Source organism: Camelus bactrianus, chromosome 25, assembly GCF_048773025.1.
Source record: "Camelus bactrianus isolate YW-2024 breed Bactrian camel chromosome 25, ASM4877302v1, whole genome shotgun sequence".
NCBI classification, from domain to species: domain Eukaryota; kingdom Metazoa; phylum Chordata; class Mammalia; order Artiodactyla; family Camelidae; genus Camelus; species Camelus bactrianus.
In genome coordinates, this window is record NC_133563.1 from 7,396,927 (window position 1) to 7,424,094 (window position 27,168).

Genomic DNA, 27,168 nt, shown 5'->3' on the forward strand with positions numbered 1-27,168 from the left:
AAACTCATAGAACTTCACATCATAAAGAGTGAACCTAAATGTATGCAAATTAAAAAAAATCACTTAGTGGGTCAGCAGACCCCAGGGTGGACTGCAGAATGTGACACATACACACAAATCTAACTGTATTACAACTGTATAAAAAACTTCACTGAGGGAGGTGGGGAGAAAAGGTGCTAATCTAAGTAAATTTGGAAGTGAATAGAGTCTTTAAGACTTAAAAGAAAAAGCACCGTCCACTGTGCTCTAGTTGATACAGTTGTTCCCCATGGAGATATGGGTTAATAATTCTGAAACCACTATACATGTATATAGAGATCTAAAATATTTACCAAAAGGATGGTGGATGGTGGGAGCCAGGTTTCTCATCACTACAATGAGAGTTATAACCAACCAAGAAGAGGCAGATAGAATGATTCGTGTGGTAATGGATTCGAGTCAGAGACACCAGTACGAACTCATGTTTAGCTTAATATAGACACAGATGGAGATATACATACACACACGTATGTATACATATATATAGATATGTTTGTATACACAAGTTGGTACACACACACACACACACACACACACATCTCCTTGCTTTGTCAGCTGAGAGGGTCTATAATTGACAAGACCCCACAGTAACAACAAGTACAGTTCAGATCTCGGTTTCTAGTACTATTCTCTAATAAAAGGAACTAGTCTCCTAGGACTCTAGGACTGTAGCAAGAAATACGTAAGTTGAGTCTGAAGTATCTCATAGCATTAGAGAATAAGGAAGTGTGTAATATAAAAGCAAACCCCACAATGATGGGGTTATGTCAAAGGGACAAATGAGCCAATTAAAAAAGGCTCCCAATGACCAAAGCTGGAACAATGTAAACAGGAAAATAAGATAGTATTGGATTATAACACAAAGTGTAAACTAAATAACTATGAGTAAATAAGATATATGCTTGAACCAGTAAATAAATGGGGAAAATTGGCAAATCTGAGTAGAAGAATTCCAAATAATTTATGTGGAAACTCTGCCCTCAAGGAGAGGGAGCACAACTCCCTACTCTTCAACGTGGGCCATGTATTGCGATTTCCTCCCAGAAAGTAAAGTATGGAAAGAAGGAAAGAGTAATTTTATTGTGAAGAACTTGATAAATGCTACCTCAGCCAGGTGATCGTGGACACTGACGAGTCATGTTAACAGAATGTACTGTGATACTGTGATTTAAGAAGAGATATGTATTTGATCTTTGTCCCCAGTTCCTAGTGAAGGGCTTCTAAAACCCTTACAGTTTCCTGAGTGATATGTATGGGAGGAGCATGCTTTGTCATTCATAATAAGCCCTGGTCACCCATACCTGAGATTATGCTAATAAGGTGACTCTCGGAGGATGGGCCCTAGTTGCCAGAGGAACCAGCCCTGTGATTAGAGGGTTGGAACTTTTACACCTACCTACTCCCTGACCTCCTGGATAGGGAAAAGAACTAGGGATTGAGTTAATCACCAGTGGCCAATAATTTAATCAATCATATCTATGCAATGAAGCCTCTATTTAAAAAAAGCCCTACGAGAAGGGTTTTGGAGAACCCCCAGGTTGGTGAGTACATTAAGGGGCTAGGAGGGTGGCAGGCCCAGGGAGGGCACGGGAGCCCCATACCCCTTCCCCAGGCCTTGCCCTATGTGTCTCCTGTTCCATTTGGCTGTTCCTGCGTTATGTCCTGCATTGGTAATGGTAAATGAAGTGTTTTCCTCAGTTTTGTGAGCTATTCCGTAAAATTAATGAACCAGAGGAGGGGCACCTGGAACGCCTGACTCACAGCCCGTTGGTCAGAAGTGCGGGAGGCCCACACTCATGATGAGTATCAGAGAGGGGGAGAATGTTTTGTGCGACTGGGCCTTAACCTGTGGAGGCTGTGCTAACTCCGGGTAGTCAGTATTAGAAAGAATTAAATTGTGAGACACCCAGTTAGTGGACTGGATAATTGTTTGGTGTGGAAAACCCACACATTTGGTGGCAGAAGTGTTGTAAGTAGGAGAAATGAGTTTTTCCTTTAGTATTCTTGATATAAATGTGACGAGACTAGCTTTGACTTCTGTGATCTTTCTCCCAAAAACCAATAACCCCAGGGTCATCATAAGAAAATATATCAAACAAATTCCAACTGAGGGACATTCTACAAAATATCTAACCAGCATTCCTCAAAGTTCTCAACGTAGTCAAAAACAAGGGCACTCCTATAAACTGTGACACCAAGAGGAGCCTAAGGAGGCATGATGACTAAATGTTAACATGGTGTCCAGGACGGGTCCTGAAACGGAAAAAGGACACTAGGTGAAAACCTAAGTCAATCTAGATGGAGTACAGACTTACTATGAACGCTCCTTGGTAACAACAAAACATTGCATTTTAAAGTTGTATTGAGTAGAGAGAGCAACTGTTAGTAGATACACTTTAAAAAGTAGACTTTCTACAAGCAATTCAGGTATTTATAATATATATGAACAAATATAGTTATGTTTTTTAATCAACTCACACCAAAGATTTGGGAATATCTACCACTAACATCAAGAAAAGAAATTCTTAAAAAAAAAATTCTTACCATACAATATAGTTGACTCACCTCAGCATCAAATTTGTATCACTTCCTTAGAAATGCCAAAAAGATAAAGAAAAAGAAGCTCTTTGCTGGGTTTAACAGCGTTTAAACTAGCACAAAAACCTTGATATTGGGATTAACCTGCTGCAGAAATCTGTTTGCAATTTCTTTAATTTTAAAAATCTGTACAATTACCTCAGCACTGATCAAAACATGTCAATTTGTCAAGCTGTATTCTCATCAGACAAGCTTCTTTTATAATAGGTATAAAAATCAAATTCATAAGGCACTATTTCCAATCATGCCCCATACCGTTCTTGAATAAAAAATATTTAAAGAGATTTGTTTATAATGGTTACAGGGCACAGGTGTATAGCACTAAAGGATTTTAAAACAACATATCTTAATGGTTCTCATATAATATTTCCTTTCAAAAGTCACATTGAGAACTGATGGAAATGTCGATTTAATTTTAGGCCACTGTAGTAAGTTGAACTATATAGAAGTAAATTAAATTTGGAAAAATCGTAAGTTGATATTGGTATAACCCATAAATTCTCTGAAAATTGCACTTACACAAAAGGGAATAAGCAGGCTCTATAACGGGTTCAAGTATTAATACTGAATATCAAATATAAATATCTCTTACAATGCAGCAACTCAACATGGTCAATTTCACAGTGCTAGGATTTTGAAATCAGGGAAAGAACTTGATTTATATTATCTCAAAATTTAGCATTATGAAATTTTTCAGTGGTCTAGTGCCAAACGGGCTCTGTGTCATGTTAGCCCAGTCACTGGAAAAGAACCAATCCAGGGTCGGGACTAAAGACAGCTACCATAAAGGCCACCAAAGAATACAGGTCCCCTGTATTCTTAAGCTAAAAATAAATGCAGAAGAAAAACTTGGCAACACAGATCTCCCATGATGCTGAAATGACCACTCATTTTTGAAATAATAAAAAGGAGGGAAAAAATGGAGAAAAATCTCAAATGAACACAACTAGTATATCAAAATACACGTTCAAAATCTTCTGCTATATCCTAAAAGCTAGCCAGTCCCCAGTACCATAAATAGCAGGTACTGGCCAAATGAACCCATCAAATTGGAGCAAATTTCAAAAAAGAATCAGCCAAGTTTCATGAGCCAATGGTACCAAGATGAGTTACAAATGAATATACGGGCAGGTTACAAAGCAACAACCTTGACTTCACAAATATAGATGTTAAAGCAAGCACAGAATCAATCAAATAATGGCTCATTATTCTACAACTGTTCTCATATGACTGGAGAGACCAAGATAGCACCTTTGTTCCCCTAGGTATAGAAAATTATTTCGTAAAAGACTCAGTGGTTCAGAAAAAAAGAAATAACCATTTACTTCTTTCCTTCTTTAATTGAAGTATAGCTGATTTAAAATTCTGTGTTAGTTTCAGGTATATCTTTATTTCTATTCTTATTAACTAATTTGGTATGACTTGCCTTAAATTACCCTGATATATTGTAATGTTATCTTTTAGAAGTTTTCTCTTCCCTTCTTGGATCATTTTAATTTACAAATCGTCCAGAATAAACTAGAACTGAACAGACCAAAATTTTTCTTTGAATTGTGATAATTTGAGTACTCAAAGTTTTAAATCATTTTTATAGATTTATTTATAAAGATACATTAGATGCCATCACATTGAAAACTGAATATTTATCATTTCAGAACACCCAAGAAATGACACACAATAGGAATTTCCATTAAAATGGAGGACTGAACATAGGGTTTTATGCTTATTCCACTCAAAACCCTCAAAAATTTTTACTGTATAAAATTACAATAAAGGCACAGGAAAAAGATAAACTCATAAAGACAAAGAGCACAGAGGAGGAGACAACAGCAAATAGGAGATGTCAAAAAATTTGGAAGGTAGAAAAAAAAATCTGGAAGCTATAAAGCAGACAAATAGTTAAGTAGTAGCTCACTTAGCAGACCAACGAAACCCCAAACTTTAGCTTGTAAGGAGAGCAATCACAAGAGGCAAGCAAATTCGGGTCCCAGAGCAGTGGGTCCTAACATCTTTTATAGTAAGGTTCACAAGTCAACTAGTTCTATTCTTACACAGAAAGTTTCCAGGAGGCAATTTTAGTGTTTCTCCTAAATATGATGATTAGATGCTTGAGGAAAACCCATAAAGTGAAAAGTTAGATATCAGAACAAACAAAAAGGAGACAGACAAGGAAGAAAGCAAAAGAAAACTCAAAGTGATAATGATAATATAATAACAATGAGGAAGAGGAGGATATCTTGGAAATTATATATTTGATATGGAAAAATATAGAAGGGTTAGAAGATAAACTTGAAGAGCCCTCCAATAAAGAACAAAAAGATAAAGAGGAAAAAAAAAAACCAGAAAAGATAAGGTCATTGAAAGATAAATACACAAGGTTTAACAAGCAAATAAAAGGAGAGTGAGACAGAGAAAGATCGAGGGGTTGAGGGAGAAAGAGAGAGGGTGGGAGGGGCAGAGAAGGGGCAAAAAAAGGGGGAGAGAGAGAAAAGAGAGGAAACTTATAAGAAGTAGCATATATAAAATTACACAGAACTTAAGGACATTTCCAAATTGAAAGGGCCAAAAGACACCACAAAAAGAATGGAAAAAGACCTACACTGGGGTACATTCCATGAAGTTTTAACTAACAGGAAAAGTGAAGATCTATCAAACTTCTATAAAACGTTCAAAGGATTAAGCATCCAAATGACATCTGTCTTCTCATCATCCTTACTACTGAGTCAAGAAATAAAGCAAGACTTTCAAAATTTTAAGAGAACGTTATTTGCAATCCAGAGTTTTATACCCAGAATTTTATACTCAATCAGTGGTAAAGGTAGAATAAAGACATGGTCAGATACATGAGGTCTAAAAACACCTACTAATGTCTGAAAGCTCCTGGGAGATACAGTCCATCAAAATAAGGAAGTAAAACAAGAAAGACAAGATCCAGGAAACAGGGGATCCATTAAGAAGAGAGGAAAAGGAAATTTCCAGGATGCTGTTGAAGAGAGGTCTTTGGACTATAGCTGTTCAAAACTCTAGAAAATAACTGCTCAGATGAGAGGAAGATAGAGGGCTAGAGAAAGAATGGGTCAAGAAAAAAGTATGACACTAATAAATTATTTGTGTTTGAACATACACAGAAAGCCTTTACAGCTCCTGCAAAGTGTGGGAATGTAGCATTTGAGACTAAATTAGTGCTAGGTACATAGAAAAATTAATGATAAACAAAAGTAACAAAAACTGTGACAATTACTAGCTCCAGAAATCACAAAAATAAAAAATATGTAATCATATTATGATGTTTACGTAGTCATAATATCTAAACACTGAGCAGGGATTTTTTTTTTAACAATTATGCATTATTTAGAAATATGCTAGAATATGGAAAAATGAAGGATAACAAGTAATCAGTTCTTTTAAAGAGTTTCAATTTGTGATCAATAATTTCATCTCCAATATAAATGTTCCTTAAAATCTAATTTTTCAAGAAGTAAAGGAATGAAAATAAATTTTAAAATTTTCTTTACTGGTTTTCTTTAAGCATATTTTTATTAGCTTAAAGTAGGTTTATAAAAATCTCCACCAATTCTTTCAAACATATTTGGCTATTTAAAACTTGTTTTAGGGGGAAGGGTATATAGCTCAAGCACTAGAGCACATGCTTAGCATGCACGAGGTCCTGGGTTCAATCCCTAGTACCTCCTCTAAAAATAAATTAAATTAAACAGACAAACAAACAAACCTAACCTCTCCCCCCAAATAACTAAAATAAAATAGATTTTAAAATACATAAATAAAAATAAAATTTGTTTTAAAGAACATAAAAAGAAGTTTTCAAAATACACTGGTTTAAGTCTGATCAGCGGTGTTATTTTGGTGGTCCTTAGAGAAGCAAAACCAGCAGCAGCAGCAACTACCACGAAAGAAACCAAAAACTAAACCAACAAAATAATAACAAAAACAGAAAACCCAGCCAAAATGTTATAATAATAGCAGTAGTGGTGCTATAAGTAGTAGCATTAATAAAAATGAAGCTAAACTTTATTGAGCATATTATGTGTGATAAACTGGTAATAAAGATAAATATATATATGTATATCTATTTTTATTACATTCCCATAACAGCTCTATGACGTATGATCTATCACTATCCCCTTTTCACAGACGGTGAAATTGAAGCAGGGAGGATAAGTAACTTGGCCAATGACATAGTTACTTGGGAACAGCATCAGGACTTTAGTCCAAGCAGTCTGTCCTGTTCTTAGATAAATTCTACCCCTTGCCCTCCCATTTAACCAATTAGGTACCGTAAAAGCTTCTGGACTGGCGTGGGCTGATTCTGACGCTGTACTATTCTCTACCAGTTTAAGAGACTCTCAAGAGATAGACTGACTGGAAGTTCCTTTATTAAAAAGGAATAGGAGGAAGACAGAAGGTTCTGAGAATGCTCACCTGGAGGCTGTATCACCATTTCTAGGGGACTGGATTTTTCCAAGCATCCTGGCATTTCTCCCCACACCCGTGCTGAGATTACTGCTTCAGTGAATCATATTTAAAGGGACTATGTCTTCTCTCAGACATTAAGGACCACAGCCTGACAAGTTTACAGTTCAGACCATAAAGAAATCACCAGAGAGTCCTCATTTCTTTTCCAAAGATAGAAGCTCTAAAACATCATCTAAAGCCAGTTAAAAGACAAAACCTTTTTCTCTGAATCATTACTAAATTAATATGAAATAAAATAACACCTTTCTTTAAATGAAAGTGAAAATAAAAGACCCATTACATGCAGAAAAGTGAAAAGCTCTCATGCAAGCCTACCAAGAAGTATCCTACTTCCTGTTCAACACTTACTTTATTTAATTCTTTTGCATCTGTTTAGATCCTTATATTTTACTTAAGTTAACACTGTGATCCACACAGGAAATATCTGAGCTGCAGTGACAAAGCAATTCTTGTAAACTCCTTATCATTTAATCTACTTTAAAAATGACCGCTTGTCAAAGATGCATTTTATGTGATCTTATAAATTCAATTTATTAAAACCATTCATTCCACTTTTAAATAATCCTCCAATGTACCATGTGTGAAGTGTTTGCCTTATTTTATTTTAAAACAGCAAGCACTAACTTTTATTGTGTAATTATTTAAACTTAAGTGCCTATATAATATTTAATAAGCCATACCAGCTAACTTAAAACTAATCTTTTAAAAATCAATGATTAATTAATTAGATTTTAAGGGAATGTATAGTTTAATGTATAATTAATAAGTCACCAGAATGCATGCTCACAGCTTGAATGCCACAGATATATTAGTATAATCTGAATGGAAACAAGAAAAAGTCCTGTATGCCTACAATTTATATAGATGGCCTATGTCAAATTTTGTGTTGACCTAGTCAGAAGTGAAGGCAAATTTCATGAAAATGTTTGAGTATTATGAAAATTAGAGTATCACTTTAATGACAATTTGGTCATGAACATCAAAAGAGATGTAGCTTTATGAGAATTTAGCTATTTTACTTTAAACTATATATGTAATCCAATTTTTTGCCAATTTGCAAGAGAATTTCAAAGGAATGAAAAATATAAAGACAAATTCTATGTAAAATTTTGAGCCTTCAGTGTCAATAAATGATTCTGAGAGAACGTTTAAAAATTTGGTAAAAATGAATGGCAATGAGGAAACACACTCTGACGTAGGGAGACTTCAGATCCACTCTGCACAGTGTGTCTGTGTGTGTGGATACTTATTTATATTCAGGGCACAACTGACAAAATGATCTCAAGATGGAAACTACTGCCTGAGAACATAATCTAAAGCATAGCAAATGAATACTGCTCAAAGTGTAACTCTGCCAAGACTTTTAATTTTTTATGATTTCAATTTGAACAACAAAATATGGCATAATACTTTCACCAGAAACACTAGCTTGGCTCCAGAGAATAAATGCTTATTTGAAAAATAAAGAAATCATAAAAACCTAATGTGATTTTTTAGATCGGCCCTCAATATTCTGACAGTCCCCCATTCAAAAGGTAGAACCTAATTCCCCACACCTGGATGTGCACACATACCGAAAACAATGGGATGGCTTTGGAACAGGGCAATGGGCAGAAGCTTGAAGCACTTGGAAGACAGTCCTAATAACAGCCTGAAAAGTGATAAACTTTTACCTCTTACATTTTGGTCACTGATTCATCCTATTAGACCTTATAGTAAAAAGTCAGTGTATACGATAAGAGGTAGGGGTCCAACATCACTTACATGTGGCTAATCCAGCTGCCCCAGCACCAACAGTTAGAGACCGCTCTTTTTCCACTGAATGATCTCCATACTTTCATTGAAAATTAACTGGCCACAGATATCTAGGTTTATGGACTCTCAGTTCTATTCCATTGGTGTATATGTCAATCTTTACGTCAGTAACACATCAATTTAATAGCTGTAGCTTTGTATTACATTTTGAAATTGGAAAGTGAATCCTCCAACTTTGTTCTTCTTTTCCAATACTGTTTTAGCTACTTGAGGCCACTTGTTTCATATGAACTTGAACACTGGCTTTTCCTTCTTGCAAAAAAAGACCACTGGGATTTTGATAGGGACTGGATAAATATGTGAGTCACTTTGGGGAGTACTGTCATTTAAACAACAGTAAGTCTTCTAATCCATGAAAATGGGATATCTTTCCATTAATTTAGGTATTTTTAAATTTCTTTCAGCAATGTGTTGTATTTTTCACTGTCTAATTCTTTCACCTCCTCAACCACGTATATTCTTAGGCAGTCCATTCTTCTGGATGCTATTGTAAATGGAATTGTTCTCTTAAGTTCCTTTTTGCGTTGTTCATCACTGGTGCATAAAAACATAATTGATTTTTGTGTGTTAATCTTATACCCTGCAACTTTGCTGAAAGTGTTTATTAACTCTAGAAGATTTAGATGTTTTTGACAGACATCATCCAGGAAGCTGCTCCAGTTCAAGGGGACCAAAACAAAGGCAAGCCTCTGTGCCAGTCCCCCAGGGAGTTACCAGATAGCTCAAAATGCAAAAGCACAATCTTTTGAAAACAAGGTTCTTCCTCCTCTCCCACCCCAACCTCCACCACTGTTCCCATGGCTGCCACTGAGCTAAAAAACTGGGGATGGCAGGATTGTAAAGCAAAAATGCCACAACACTTTCTTACCAAAACTTAACTGCCTTTCTTCATTAAACACTCCCCCTGGCTGCTTTTTTTTTCCCAGATTCTAGTGTTTTGAAAGGTTGATTTTTAGTTTCGCCAACTTAATAGTTACTTCTGAGGAGCCACTGATTCTTAGATTTCACTACTCCATCATTTTCCATGACCAGTAACTTCTTGTAGCAAATACAGTGTGGTAGAATTGACAGTGTGTAACTCCTGAGACTATGTCAAAAGGCACTGAGATGTCCTCCTTGTTCTCTCTCTTGGTAGCAGTCAGTTGCTAGACTGTGATGACTTTCAAATACCCCTGTGGAGAGTCCAATGTGGTAGGAAGCTGAGGCAGCCTGCCAAGAGCCAGATGAGTGAGTTCTCTGGGAACTCCAGTCCTTGAAAAGCCTTCAGATGACTGCACCTCTAAACAACATTTAAACTGTACCTCAGGAGAGACTGAGCCAGAATCATTCAACTCAGCCACTCCTGAAATACTGATCTACAGAAACCACGAAGTAATAAATGTGTGTTGTTTTAAGCTGCCAAGCTTATGATATTTAAAGCAGAGGCTCAAAATATGAGAACCTTTATATTCAATGACTTCTCAGGGAAGAAGAGTGTTTCAAGCAGTGGGAATGGGACATGCACAGGCCCTGAGTTAGGAAAGGTCATTGGCATGTATAAATAATTTAAAAATCTGAAAGAAGATCAATGTAACTGGAGCTTAGTGGAAAGGAAAACAGTGAAACAGAGGAAAAGAGTGAAGAAAGAAATCACCAAAGTGGCAGAAAGTAACCAAAGTGACTACAGTAAGGTCTTAAAAACGAGTAACATAAGGACCTACGGTGCAGCACAGGAAGCTATATTCAGTATCTTGTAGTAACATATAATGGAAAAGAATGTGGAAATACATATATATATGTGTATATATATGTGTCTAACTAAATCACTTTGCTGCACACCTGAAGCTAACAAACATTGTAAATCAACTATACTTCAATAAAAAAAAAACCCCAAAAACTAGCAACAACTGGAGCAGTCAATGGTTCCCTACCCATCAGAAATGGAAATCAGCCTATAATTAAGCATAGGAGGACAAGAGAAAAACAAAATAGTCATCTGTCCAACAACAGCTAATTAAAGGCAGGTAACTAGTCCGGCACTGATAAGAAGCTTGCATCAGGTGAAGGAAAGCCAATGGGTACCACCCCAGAAGGGCAAAGAAGAGACTTTTTGAGAACATAATCTTCTTAAAAATTATATAACTTTGATAAGCCAATGTTATTTGTTTTCAGAAGTACTAATAAATATTTGATTGAAAAGTTGGCATAAAGTCTTAATGAAGGAGAATGGGAGTTTAAAAGTAAAAAAAACGTAGTTTTATTCTTAGATCCTCACCAGCTTTGTGAACTTTGGTAAATGACTCCTAACCTTATTTCAATCAACTGCAAAATGGGTAATAATATACACATATCCAATCTTACTTCTTTTAAATATCAAATGAAATAATATGACAAAAGTGCTTCTGAAACTACAGAAAAACCCACTAAAAAATTAACCTTTACAGTAAGATGTGAATCATTTGTAGCGAGAAATAAAAAAATAACTTATCCATTATCACACAGGAACCCAGAGTGGGAACTATAAAACCCTTTGAAAGCAAGAACCAAGGTCTTTACATCATCCCACATCACTTATGAAAAAAAAAAAAAAACCAAACCTTTATGAGGATGTTATTTAAAATTCTGAATGGTGAATTTATTGCCAAAACATTTTATGCTTAAAGCATCTGCCTCACCAGGCAGTCCCTAGTCACTGCCAAATGAATAACTGATGTAGATGAATATCTGAAGAAAATGATTATAAATCAGCTCTGCAAAGATGCACACTTGTCTTTGTCCTAGGCTACCATAGGACACAAGGTTTAATAACTGGTGAAGAGGTGGGGACAGTATTGCTCAGTGGTAAAGTGCATGCTACGCATGCACAAGGTCCTGGGTTTAAGTCCCAGTACCTCCATCAACAAATAAACAAACAAACAAACCAACCTAGTTACCTCCTCTGCAAAAAAAGAAAAAAATTGAAAAAAAAAAAAACTGTTGAAAAGGGTAAAAAAATTTCAAAAGAAATCCCAACTGAGTAACCAGTCTCTGAAATTAAAAGTAAATTTGCATTAACAAAATAATACTATTTGTATGCATAAACTGTAAGATCAAAAAAAAAGACGTCTAGGGGAAAATATAGACGATGTTATCAAAGACATTTTTAATCAATATAAAAATAAAATATTTGTGTTATCAGATTTAATGGCTCACTGGATACCAAGATGTATTTATCTCTATATCTCATCTTTAACTAACCAGAAAAAACATTTGTAATTTGAAACAAGGGAAAAATCATTAATGAAGCACAGAAACATTAAACATTATAAAATGTGATATATAGATACAACTTTTATTTGATTAAAATGCACTGATGCACTAATATAAAGTAAATGGAATGAACTGGTCCTTACATGTCACTCAAGCTTTTTTCTATTGTGGTACTCTACCTACAGCACAGTTGATGACCAGTTAAAGAGTTAAGTTCTAGAAGATATGACACAAAATTGACCAAATTCAAGACAATATTTATCTAACAAAAAAAGAGTGTCAGTTAGATACTAGATACTGTACAAGCCTATTGTATCAACTTTACACTCCCATTAATTACTAATTCTTAAGACATCAGAAAAGGATGGCAAACATTTTAATGAAAACAAAATATATTTTGAGATTTACTGAACAAGCGTACTCAGTCGTACCATAAAACAGGAAGTGCTTTTGATATACTTAAAGAAAAAAAACAAAATTAAAGGAAAATAACTCAAAAGAAAAAAATCAACTTTTTGAGGGTAATTACGAACCGAATTTTCTTCCTCTTCTTCCAGTTCTCGCTGCTGTTCTTCATGTCTTTTTGCTTTTATCTCCATAGCTTCTGTGATCAGGTCTCTTAAAATCGATACAGGTTTTGCATTCTTGATAAAAGGATGCTAGAAAAGTAAAATTCAATGGTATAACTTCAAAGTTTCCCTGAATTATAGCTAAGAAACATTAAAACAACATGGAAATGTGAACCAGTCATAAGCTTCAATGATTAAAGATTTAAAAAAATGTTAGTGCTAAAGAAGAAATTACTGACATTTGGAAGAGGCTTTAAAATGGTGAAAATATCATTTGGGAAAACTATGGGTAAGAATTTTACCAGATTATAAAAATTTCTAGGATTGATGGCAAAGAACCAATAAATTCTTTTATAGCAGTTTTAGACTGATCACTAGATAAATTAAGTTCTATCAAGATACCTGTGGTGGAGACTCCTAGTCACCTATCCAAATAGAGCTGTGGCTGGGAACTACGGCTGCCCAGGTAGGTCCTACATCTCTCAGCCTCCCTTTCAGCTGGTTGTGATTATGAGACTAAGTTCTCACCAGTGACATGTGAGTGTCAGCGTTGTTTTCTACTTCCTGATCTGGGCCTTAAACCCCTGTGAGTGTGCACTCTTCCACGACCTCTCTTTCTGCTAAGCTGGGAAACAGACAAAGACAGTGCCCTGGAGGACGGTGGAGGAGCAAGTAGGAAGAAACCCCAGTCCTAGTCTGAAAAATTCTGAGAAACATTGGTGGAAAGGTCATAAAAATTAATAATAATTGAAGACATGTTCTTTACCCTTAGGGAACTTATTATGTAGAATAAGGAATAAGAGGCAAACATAAAAAAATTACAATGTGACATATAAGTCATATTCATGATGACTCAGCACAGCATGAATGATTAAGAGATGTAAAAGAAAAGGTGAGGTAATCTCAGATCCCTCATAAAGAAGAAACAGACCGTTTTAGGGAGAAGGGAAAGCATGAGCAGCATGAACACACACACAAAGATAGGGGATGTATATTAAAACACCACAGGAAGATCTGTCTAGTCAAAACAGAAACCCTGTTTAGAGAAATGGTGTCCTGTGAGTTTAAATACAGGTTAACAGTAGGACAAGAGGGATAAATGCTTAGGATGAGATACCTGAATTTTGTCTGACAGCCACTTCCATTACATAAGCAAGAGCATAGTGTTAGGAAAAGAATGTCTATGATAGCACAATCTCGCAGGAGAGTCTGGAAATGAAACAGGATGGGGAGAAACTGTAGTAATACAGATGTGAATTAAGAACCTGGGTTAAAAACACAGCTGCCACAATCAAGAGGAAATACAGAATCTGATGGAAGAATTCTTAAGAAGGATTTACTGACTATATTCTAACAGAAGTGAAAGAAGACCAATGCTCCAAAAAGTGGGAACCAATAGAATTTTATTTCTCTAAAAAAAGGACAGACATCTCAAATTGTAGTGTACTTTTATCTTCTCAGGAAAAATTATGAGTCAATCCTCCAAGCCACAATTTTGTCTTTACAAAATGCCAAAATATACATATGGTACATCCAGTCTACAGCAAACCTACTTTCATGCAGTGCATTTATGAACTGACTATACAATGTGCTGCTACCATTAGTCTATGGAGCTCAACGTTCCTAACCTCAAAATCTCGGCATGTCTGACTTCATCTGAACTAATGTTTTCTTGACCAAACTGCTACAGACATGATTTTGAAAAACAAAGAGGAACTGGTTAATAAAGTTAAAAGGGTACTTAGAGAACAAGGCCATATTATTTGAGCATTCTTGATAACCAGAAGAGAAGTTTTATCAGATAGACTGGCAGATTTTTAAAGAGTATTTTTAAAGGCTTTTAAAAAATAGCAGGTGATAAAATTCTAAAATGCAAAGCAACACAGAAAAGAACAGAACAACAACAACTGCAAAAAACAAAATGAGATTGTGAAAATTAAACACGGTAACTGTGACTAAAATGTTATTAGCATAAACCAATGTGAATAAATGGGTTGAATTACAATTTATTAAACAGTATTTTAGTCAAGTACTAAAAGCCACTTGGTTCATAAGATAAATTCAGCTACATGCTTTCTACATGAGATATACTTAATTAAATAAATGCAAATTATGTGTCTATAGGAGAATACTGTAAAGAACTTGGGTTAAAAGTCAAAGATAGGCAATGAAATATTAATCAAATATAAAACAATTATCAAGAATAACATGATCCAAAAAAGTAGAATTGAAGGCAAAAAATCGTAAATGAAGAAAAAGTCATATAATTTTGATAAGGGACATAATATACCCTGTCCCATGGTAGTAAGAAACCACTCCTCCATCCTAACGCTACCTGGCAGAAATAAGACGGCTCCCTTTACTCCACTGAAGCAGTGTCAGAGGACTCCTCTTACCACAGAAAATATAAGATCCAGAGTCTCATAACAAAACACCCCAAATGCTCAGGTTTCAAACGAAAATCACTTATCATAACAAGAAGCAGGAAAATCTCAACTTAGGCAGAAAAATATAAACAGGTATCAACATCAAGACAATCTGGATATGAGAATTATCCAAAGAAGATTCTAAAGCCAACATCATAAAAATGCTTCAGTGAGCAATTACAAACATGCTTGTAAACAAACAAACAAAAAAAAACTAGAAAGTCTCAGTAACGAATTAGAAGTATAAAAAAGAAATGAATGAAAATTTAGAAATAAAAATATAAGAAAAATAAAAACTTGATGGATGGGCTGGCTCAATCGCAGAATGAGGACAGAGGGAAGAATCAGTGCATCAGAATGTGGAACAGTAAAAACTACCCAATATGAACAATAGAGAGAACTAGAGTGAAATAAAATGAGCAAAACCTCAAGAACCTATGGGACTAAAACAAACAAACAAACAAAAAATCTAACATTTGTGTCAACAGAGAGTCCTAGAAAGAAGAGGGTAGGGCTCAAAAAGTGTTTGAAAAAATAATGGCTGGAAAATTCCTCAAACTGGCAAAAGGTACAAACCCAGAGATTCAAGTAGTTGAATAAATCCCAAACAGTATAAACCCAAGGAAATCCCTATCAAGACACATCATAATTAAACTTCAGAGAATTAAGACAAATAAGAAATCTTAAAAAGATCAAGGGTAGAACAATTTAGATGACTGCAGGGTTCTCATAGGAAACCATGGATGTCAGAAGGAAGTGGGACAACATTTTCCAAATGTTGAAAGAACTGTCAACCAAGAATTCTATAGGCAGTGAAAATTTCCTTCAGGGGTGAAGAATAAACAAGATGTTCTCAGATGAAGGAAAACTAAGAGAATGAAGAGAATGTGTTACCCAAAAAGAATGACTAAAGGATATGAAAATGAGTATGTGTATATATATGCATGATTGGGACATTGTGCTGTGCACCAGAAACCAACACACTGTAACTGATGATACATCAACTAAAAAAATAAGAAAACAAATTAAAGATTTAAAAATTTTAAAAAGAGAGAATGGCTAAAGGAAGTCTTCTAAACAGAAAGGAAGTAATAAAAGAAGGAACTCTGGAACATTAGGAGAAAGAACAATGGAAAGAGCAAAAATAGGTTAAATATAATAGATTTCCCTTATTCTCTTGAGTTTTCACAATTGTTTGAAAATTAAAACAAAAACAAACATCATAACACTGTTTGATATGAATCTCAATATATAAAGAGGAACTATTTAAGATAATTATATTAGAAATGGAAGGGACGGCAAGGTAGGCAGAGTTTCTACTCCTCACCTGAACTGGTAAAATGAAGAATAAGTCACAGGCCATGGGAGTTCAAAGAGTGACCCATGACCACCTGTGCTAGCCAAGCCCATGAATCAGCTTGAATAATGGCAGATCTCAGTCAAGCTAATATTCTTTCAGAAGCCCAGCCTATGGCAAGAGCTGACTTTTAGGTTCTAGGCTGCCCACATGCAGGTGTAAGGATCATCTTCAGATCAAAGAACTCTAGTGCCACTACGCTGAACCTGAACCTTGTCCGTGGGGTTTCAATATCCTCATGTTTTTAAAACTACTGAGTTCAATTCAACAATCTCAAAGGATCCCTTCAGTCTATGATTCTTTTAAACTTACACAATTATCAACTTTGTGTCAGAAAATAAACCACTATAAAAAATTCAGCATGAATTCCTTTTTAGAAACTTTATCAAAATCTAGAAGTCAATATGGTATAATCTATACATGTAGATTACAGAAAAGTGTCCACGAAAACTTGGTAATAAGATTGTATTCTGAAAATTAAAATATAATTTAACTCATATAATACTTAAGACACATGCAAAACTCCTTTAAGAGGAATTTTACTTGAATATTTCTTAAATGCTTTTTTTCACCCTAAAAACTTTAGGTTAAAAACAAAATTTCTTAAGAAAGACCACAAAAGATTAGGAAGAAAGACAAAAAAGAAATACTGGTTACATTAACCAAAAATCAGTTACCAGATATATTTGGATGTATTTTCATTGTCATATTTTGTAGTATTTGTTTCACTTATTCTGTTTCCCTCTATCCTTTCTTGACTTCTTTAGGGCTGAATAATTTAGATACTCACAATAGCACTAACAGGCCCTTGATTTATGTGATCAAAATTCCTTTGAAATGCTGGTGATCTTCAAAATGAATGTTTCAATTAACTGAGTTTTGAAAGGTAATATTTGCACATAACACAGAATTCAAAAGGCTCAAAAGAGCCTTCAGCAAAAAATAAGTCTCCATCTCACTCTTGCTTCTCAGCCATACCATGACCTTCTCCGGAGGACAGTTTCTTCCTTATTTTTCTAGAGCTACTCCACTACGAGCATTGACATATGTACATATGCATATGTGTGTGCAGATGTGTGTATTTGGCCAATCATTCCTCTCAATGGACCTCAAATTGCTTCCAATTTTTTAACAGATATTTATGTTGTTTCTAATCATTTGCTATTACAATGTTCTATGAAGAATTTTACACATTATTTCACACATGGTTAAATTTTTCCATAGAATAAATTTCTAGACATATAATTTCTGGGTCAAAGAATATATGGTATTTTATTCTAGACAGATATTGCTAAATTGCCTTTTGTGGAGATTAAGTTAAATTTTCATAGTAATAAACCTTATATTTAATGGCCTATTTCCCATACCTCTTTTTAAAAAATAGTACCCTGGAGAAATCACTTTTTATAAGAACTATGTTTCTAATTCTTTTGTCACTTAACAAATATTAAGTTTTGTTACCATGTACACTTAGCTTAGCTTAGAGGTCTGACTCAATTCTGCTGGGGAAATAAAGACTCACAAATACTCATTAAAAGTATTAACTTATTTGTATTTGCATTTAATGTCAAAGCAGATTAAAAAAAAAAACAAAAAACCTCCTGATAACTCTGGATACAAAGTCTAATCGCACAGGGACACTGAACCTCTTCATTTAGGTAATCTTGTAACCAGTATTTATAACAGGTGATCTTTTTAAGGAGTTCAGGGATCTTGTAGTTACGTATTTTACAGAGTAAAAAGTCAAAGAAGAAATTCTGGGTCAAGGAATAATACATCACGAAAAAAATGTAAGAAGCAGTACCAATGAAGACAAGAACTCATTTCTGAAATGAGAATCCTTTGGAAGTTTTATTTTAAAACAACTTCAGGAGGAAAGACTTGACAACAAAAATTAAAAAAGAAGGGAGCAGGGGAGGCAGAAGACTGAACTTGGCAACAGAAATAAAAAAATGAGGAAAGAACATACAGGAGAAGAATGGGGTGTGTCTGTGTGTGTGTGTGTGTGTGTGCGTGCGCACGTGTGCACTCGCACATGTGTGTGCGTGTGTTTCAAAATTAATCCACATTTCCTGGGAGGTTTACATCTTTAGAAATCAGTTAATGAAACTCACAGAAATTCTGGTCAATGTCAGAAAACTAAAAGGTATGAAGAAAATATCCTACCCTTAGAGACATACACACTGACCTGTAAAAGTTGTGTTGCAGTAGCTCTCTGCTCAGGATTCTTCACTAGGCATTTTTTAACAAAATCGGTGAAATCATCAGACCAAAGTTCTGGCTTTCTGAATGTTGGCGGTGGGTTTGTGGGAATCATAAAAATAGCCTAGTAAAAATGAAATATCCAAAAGACACAGTAAGAACCCTAATAACACACCAAGTAAACAAATCTCTTTATCTTTCTCTTTATCAGACTCTAAATCTGAAAAACAAATTTAAGCTATTCTAGGATTTCCTGGTAAGATTGCAATTCAGGAAGGAAGTCCATCTGCTACTAATGTAATAATTTCCCATTAAATTTCCTCTATTTGAATTGTAGCTCATTGAGCACATCATTCTTTACCTATCATTTTAAATCAGTCTCCAAAGAAGACTGCATTTCTAACCCTTTTACTAAACTAAGGACACTCCCTGGTTAAACAGATATATCAACAGATATATCCTCAAGTTTTGCTATTGCAAGGAGGGGAGTATGCCTCAGAGGTAGAGTGTATGCTTAGCATGCACAAGGTCCTGGCTTCAATCCCCAGTGTCTCCATTGATAAATTAACCTCCCCACCAAAACAAACGAAAAATTAGTCCATCAAATTTTGCTATTGCATGCTAGATTTACTTCCAATTTCAGTTTTATATAGGCATTGCTTTTCAGAATGGCTAGCAGAAGTCCAATTTGCTTCTGCAATCCAGAATATTTAAGTATATATAGAATTACTGCTGTGATTTGAAATAACACTTGACACAGCCAAGATGTTAATTTCTCTTTCTAAATATGAGTCAGAATTCCAAATGAAAAGTTTTAAAGGTAATATACCACTTTAATATATCACTAATGATTTGATTTAGTATTAATAACTTAGTACAAATGATAATATATACAGATAGTTCAAAACGCAAAAACTCTTAAAAGTCTTCCCTGTCATCCTTTTTTTGACTGAGAGAATAAATCCCTAGTATTCTTAGGAAATCACTGTATATAATGAATTAACTTCTCTCCTGGGCTCTAGAATAGTTCCTGATAAAACAACATCACTAAAACATCATTTTCTTTGAAAAGATATGAAAACAGTAATCCAGTTTAATTAAATGTACCAAGCACTTGACAGATACTCGCTATTATCATTTTCATTCCCACATGTTAGTTACTCAGTTAGTTAGTTAGTTAGCTATCATTAAACCTTTTATTCTGAGATCATTGCATGGACCTGAAATAATACAGAGATCCTTTGTGTCCTTTACCCAGTTCCATCCATTGGTAACATGTAAAATATCACAACCAGTATGCTGACATTGGTACAGCTAAGATCCAGGATGTTTCCATCTCCACAGGCATCCCCTGGTTGTCCTTTCATAGTCCTTAACCCCGGCAACTACCTATCTGTTCTTCATTTCTGTAATTTTGTTACTCAAGAATGTTCTATAAATGGGATCAGGCACTATGTAACCTTTAGGGATTTTTTTTGTTTGTTTGTTTTTTCACCCAGCAGAGCTCCCTGGAGATCCCTCCAGGTTGTTCCCACATAAATGTTATTTAAAAAGATAAGAGGCAAATATGGCAATGACAAAAATTTTACAAAGTAAAATTAACTCAATCATATTATAACCAATTGTAGTTTAACAGGTAAGTTTATATACAATTATACAATCAACACAACAGGTGAAATGAGGAAAAAATGGCTTTTCAGCAATCAATTAATATATACACATGCAGAATATACAAACATGGACCTCTCAACGATATATTCAGGGGTGAAGTATCAAAAAAACTCCCTTTCTAGGCTTCAGAATTCTCTGACTTTCTGTCTCTGTTCTAGCTTATTTTTTTCACCTGGTTTTTGGTGGTCCTCTCTCTTCATGTGCAAATTTCATGTACATGAACATTTATGTCCTTTCTTCTTAATACATAAAGAAAGTAAAGATGGCTATACTACAAACTACAATAATACTTAGAAACTAAGTTTTTTTTTTTTAAACCACTGGGAAAAACTCATCATAGTTATGTTTAAAACTTCTGTTCATCTATGGAGAAAATATCAAAACTGTAGACAAAGTGATAAATATATTCTTGGGGTTATCAATTTTAATGTATTCCTTTGATATAATAAAACCATTCCACTTTCCACATGATTTTTACTGTTAAAAAGCCATTCACAAGTATCTTAAAGTCACAAGATTTCCATAGTAAAAGATACATGAGAGATCATTTACCTCAATATTCTCATTTAACAGAAAAGGAAAAGTCCAGAATGTTTAAGTGACTTAAAAACAAAATTTCAGACCTACAAAGGGGTCTTTAAAAAGATTAACAAAGTATTCTAACGTTTCTACAATGTTTGAAGAAGGAGGAGCAAGGAGGGTTACTAAGTCTAAACAAGCAGCTAATAAGAAGATAGATGATAAATGATGGTTGTGTTTTCAATGTATACATCCTCCCTGGTCCTCCCTCTTTTATTTCCAAGTGGGGAAAAAAGCACAAGCAAGTAGCCTTTAAGACAAGACAGTGAAAGAAAGGTCTTAAAACTTACTATAGTCACAACTCTAATAGTAAAGTTGAAGATCATTCAATGAAATAAAAACGAGGGAAAGACTATTCACTGGTGAAAATATAGTCTTCAACAAATGGTGCTGGGAAAACTACATACATCCACATGCAATAAAAATGAATTTGGACTCTTACATTACACCATATACAAAAATTAACTCAAAATAAATTTAAAAACAGTAAGAGCAAACAGGGGAAAAGCTTCATGACACTGAACATGGCAATGATTTCTTAGATATGACACTAAAAATCAAGGCAACAAAAGAAACAAACAGATAAACTGGACTTAATCAAAATTTAAAACTTCCATGCATCAAGTATACTATCAACAGAGTGAAAAGGCAACCCATGACAGATGAATGAACAGAATATGGTATTTATACTGTATATGCATATACAATGTAATATTATTCAACCTTAAAAAGGAAGAAAAATTTGACACATGCTACAGCAGAGATAAACCTTGAAGACACTGTGCTGAGTAAAATAAGTCAGTTGCATGCGGGCAAATATACTGCCTGACTCCTCTTATTATAAGGTTCCTAGAGTAGTCAAATTTATGGAGACAGAGCGCAGAATGGTGGTTGCCAGGAGTTGCGGGAAATGGAGGAGAAGGGAGATAGTGTTTAATGGGCACAGAGTTTCAGCTGGGGAAGATAAAGAAAAGTTCTGGAGAGGGATGGTTGGTGATGGTTGTATAGCAATGTGAATGTTCATGACAGCACAAAACTGTACACTTAAAAATGGTTAAAAAGATTAATTTTATGTTGTGTGTATTAAAATACACAATAAAATATGGATGAGGAAAAATGTAAAGTACTAATCAAGTTCAGGAATATTTGTTAAATGCCTGCTACACACAAAGCATGGTGTTAGACATTATATGGAGTTCAAAGATGCAGCAGGAAATACAGTCACTACCCTTAGGAAACTTCTAACCTAGTCTGGTAAAGAAAGAACAGTAAAAGATTTAAAGAATAATAGAATAAAACAAATGATATAAGGCATTATGAAGAGGTCATTCCCCTTAGAAGAAATAGCATAAGGAAAATTGAGAGCATGAAATAAGATTGTTGGGAGGAGCAGAGAACAAGCTGATTACCCTGTAAGCAACTAAGAAATGATAAGATTAGAAGGTGGAATGGAGGATATGGAGTTTGGTCAGCAAAAAAGTGCACAACTGAGAGAAGGTTTTTTCCTGAGGGGTGTGTGTGTGTTTATGTTTTTGCTTTTAATCAGAGTTTGTTTATGGCTCTGGAAAAGGATTAAGGAAAACAAACAAACAAACCTGGAGACACTCTAAATATGGAATAGAAAAGGCAGCTAGGGGCTAGTGTAGATGTCCCAGGATGAGTAATACAAAGTTCAAATTAGGATGCTATCTACAGGAATGAAATGGAAGAAATGAGTTATGAGATATTACAAAAGAACAAGAGCACATCCTAACCTCATTTGGGGTCTAGAAAAAAGGAAAATCAGAAGACTATTGCAGAATTCAAAAATTAAAAAACAGACACCTTAATTGCAAGGCACTCAGGTATTCTAACAATTTACTATATTATTCTTTTGAAAGCCCCCAAAATATACAGCGGTTTACCACCATGTGTTATCACTGGTTTCTAACTTGGAAAGTGATCCAAAGGACTTTCTGTGGACAAAGCAGTGAAGATTCAATGTCCAAGTCTGTTGATTCTAGGTAAGAGTTAATCTCTTTATTAGTGTATTCATCTTCTTTGAAAAAGAGAAAATCCTTTAATAGAAGAGAACATTCTTATACATCTTACATCATATTACATGTATTACAGCTAAGATAGTCTTTCAAAAGCAGTGTTGCCTGTTTTATGACACAATAAGCATCTACCAAATGACAAGTACGTACCAAGTATTGTCTGTGTGCTCCAAGCTATGTTCCACTAAAGAAGAAGCAAACTGATAGGTCACAGGTCAAACAGCATCAGTAGATACACTTTGTTCAGGCAACACTGAGCCCATAGTCCCACAAGGTAAAAGTCGGCTGGAATTAGACTGATTTTACCCAAGATGCATGTTCTCCCTTTTATATGGGCCAGACCATCTGGCCTGGCTCAATTACTTACTTTACCTGATGGCCCCCCCTTTATGTATCTAACTTTGTAAGCCCTGCCATTACAGATTTTAAAACAAGACGCATATCTCGGATCCACAGAGCTCACAAATTGTTGGGGGTGGGGAACTAACACATACGAAACAAACAGCAAACAGTGGAATGCTAGAAAATAAAATTATTCTGTAAATAACCTAACTAACCTCAGCTCTATAGTTGAAGGAGAATGTAATCTGGCTTTAAGGATGGGCAAAATGGGGTTGATATCAGCTGCTGCAAAAAGACACACAAAACCACCTGCTACTTCAAATTAAAGAATAAAATAAATTTGAACTCTCATCTCTGCAAAATAGTTCAAAGTACCTACCTAAGCCCCTATACAGACTGACCTCAAACTGCAGGTAAATGATACTAGATTGTCTAGATAAATGTTGTTCATCTGCACTTCTGTTACAAATTGATGGATAACAACTCAGTGATTTATGTCCTTGAAGCTAATGCTCTCCCCTTTGAACTTTGAGCCAATGAGTTGCAGTCTTATCTCAGATAATCTTAACATATAAAGCTCACCTTAGCAGTAGCTATTAGAAACCCTAGGATAAAAAGCTTAACTCTAACGCTTATTTACCCAGTACTATCATAAAGTGATCCTAAAATGTTCACATTCCTATTCTCAAACAAGCATTAAACTGCATACAGTTCAAACAAATAAGTCTTAACATATGATCTACTGAAATATAGAGACTTGAAAAGTCTCCAGGAAAACCACTATACCTTTTATTTTCATTTTTTAGGTTAGATAATCAACAACAAACTGACAGATTCTCTCACAGACTTCACCTTGTACAACTAATTTAACCTAATCATCAATCAGAGAGAATCCTCTTGAGGATCTCCAGGTTTTGTGCAAGCTGATTAGGTAACAGGCCCCTGTAGTAGAAAGTTTTGACAATCAGTGGCTTGTCATACACTAACAATTTACTCCCTTCCTTGCCACCAACCAAATCGCATGAACACACATTACAGCCATATAATTTATCTTATCTCTAACACCATTTTGATTGAAGAATGTTAGTACAATAAATGACATGATTATCCCTGTGTTTGTTTCTACACGATGTGTTGCTTAACTACATATTGAACCTGTGATTAAGTTTTTAAAAGAACTTCCCTGATCACAAGTAGTCTTAAGAGGCTAAGAAATATAATCACCTCAAAACAACTAACTATCTTCATGCCTGGAACTTCATGCCTTGGACTCCAGGAGCACCCGGAGGATGTGGAAAGAGCTGGAGCGGAGAAACCACAATGCCTGAACTTTACAATCTCAGCAGAGTGAGTCAACACATGAGTCTGAAACTAAGGTAGCTGGATTTATCTGCATACAGAAGGACAGGCTGGAACAACAAAGAAATCTGTGCCACTATTCAAGAACCTCAGGCCCATGAGCAAAAAGGTTATCTTCACAGCAAATAAATGAGATAAAGGATGAGAAAGCATTTTATAAAATTGCAAAGAACTAAAAACAAACATAACTGTTTTCTTGATAGTAAGCGTAATACAGAGGTAGAAAGCTAAGTCAAATAAAAATATATAATTCCTAAAAATATATAGTAAAAATATTTTTAAAAGAGTACTAGGAATAAGAGTAAACAGCACAATGGATTGAAGCCAGCTCTGGACTTAGGTCAGAAAAACAGGCTGAAGTTCTAAAATATCCTCTGATTGTGTGGCCTCAGTTTTTTCATATAAGTGAGATGGTTGGACTAGGTATTTTTCATTCTTTTTTGGGTCTAAAAGACTCTGGCACTCTAACTTCCCAGCAATCTAGGGGTTAAATAAAAGCCAGACAAGTATTAAACTGCTGCTTAGAAAGAAGATGGAGGTAGAGGAGGAAAGGATAACAAAAAGCCTGTGCGATGTTAATGTAAAAACACAAGTCTAAGTTTTTATCACCACTCCCTCAAAAGCAAAAAGAGACAGAGGTCTGAAGAGAATACTAAAATCTAGAGTTGCCCTTGGGTGATCTTGGGGTGCACTTTCTACACTATGCCCAGGGTTAAGGCATTGCAAGCATGACCTCATAACTCACTCCAGCTCCAGCTGCAGAAATTTCAGTAATCATTGATCTAGCTCATAAAAGCCCATCTGCCTGCCTAGGAGCCAAATTAAGGGAAGGGCACAGCTGGTGCCCTGGCAGTGCAGGGTGATCAGCCCTAGAGGTCTGAGCCAGCTCTAGATGGCACTGGGCACCGTAACACCACCAGTGAAGGAAGCTTATCTGACACACATTACTCCTGCATTTTAAAAATGGAAATAACAGAATGATAACAGGGCTATTTCACAGAGCTGTTCTGAAGTGTGCATGGGTTAATACATGGAAAATACTTAGAACAGCACCTGCCACACTGGAAAGGCACAATAACATTGTTATTATTAACCCAATTTTACCACTGAGGCTCACTTAACTAGCTTTTTCGAGCTCACACAGCTAGTAGAGTGGCTGTCAGAACTAGAAATCAGGTCTAATCTGGCTCCTTAACTATATCACACTATCTTCATGTTTCTATCAAACTTTTTTCCACAGATAATTCTATTATAAGGTAAAGGCTCTATGACACATATTCAGTCTCCAGAAAAGAAAATGCAAAGCTATTTGTACAAAGATGACTATAGTTCACTTACCGCAATAGTGGCAAAAAGCAAACAAAAAAACAGAAAAAAATTAAGGAATGGCTAAAAGTAAACTACTATATATCAACAAAATGGAGTAACATACGGCCATAAAAATGACAAATGTCTGAATTACAAAATCACAAGGAAATGTTTTATTAAAAGAAAAGTGAAAATGAGAAAATAAAACAGTAAAGAATGATTACCTTCACAATAAAATGACAAGTATGCAGGAACAGAGACTGAAAGATGGTACAGTCTCAAAAATTCAAAATATCAATACACTATTTACAAGATTGCATAAGATTCCTCTTAAACTTTTTATTATAAAGGCCACTATATATTCAACTTTTAAAAATTATATTTGCAATTGAAAAAAGGCTTCATTTAATACCACTGCTTAAGTTATCACCTACTTGCAGTCTGCCTCTACAACCACCTCTCACACAAGCACAATTTAAATCCCAATACCTTTGATTGCTTCCAGTTATATCTTAACCATCTTTCAAGGCTGAAATATAATATCCCTTTAATATAATTCAAAAATATTCATAAAACATGGCTATCAAAAGTGAACAACAGCCAACACTTAAGGATCTTTACATTCCACTCTCTCTAAGATCTCTCAAATTAGAACCTGTGTGTGATCAGTTCAACTAACTTTCTGAGCACTTAAAATGTACCCAAACCTACAATATTAGAATTTTCAAGAAGCTTAGATTCTAATGGGATAAGAAAACACATACTAAATCATTTCAATAAAATAGTATATATGCTAAAATAGATGTGAACAATGGGTATTAGAAGATGACTTAGCCCAAATTGATGTTTAAAAAAAAAAAACACTGAGTCCTAAAGAGTGAGTGAGGCACAGAAAAGGGAACAGCACATTCAAACATGTGAGTTCGGAAATACCATGGGGTCTAGGAGGGAAACTGACTTGTTTCAGGTATGTGGCAGGAAAATTATAAAGTGAGACAAGCATCTTATTGGCCCTTAAGTGGGGGTGGCTGGGTGGGGAACTCACTTGAACTAATCAAGCCATGTCAAAAGAATTTGCCATCTAATAAAACTTAGCTCCGCCCATAAAAGATTCTGATTTAATTGATCTGAGGTTAAGGACCAGG

The 27,168-nt window shown here is 35.1% G+C and overlaps 1 protein-coding gene across 6 annotated transcripts in view; it reads right to left on the bottom strand.

Moving 5' to 3' along the window:
* Positions 1–27,168, bottom strand: part of STK3 (serine/threonine kinase 3) — a 241,372-nt gene that overhangs the window by 90,400 nt on the left and 123,804 nt on the right. For 5 of the 6 annotated variants that reach the window (XM_074352984.1, XM_074352985.1, XM_074352983.1 and 2 more), the window contains exons 7-8: positions 18,715–18,852; positions 12,708–12,833 (exon numbers count right to left, since the gene is read on the bottom strand). In XM_074352984.1, the coding sequence (XP_074209085.1) occupies positions 12,708–12,833; positions 18,715–18,852 (264 nt within the window). The remainder of the gene's footprint in view (positions 1–12,707; positions 12,834–18,714; positions 18,853–27,168) is intronic. The other variant, XM_074352988.1, reaches the window with a different exon arrangement.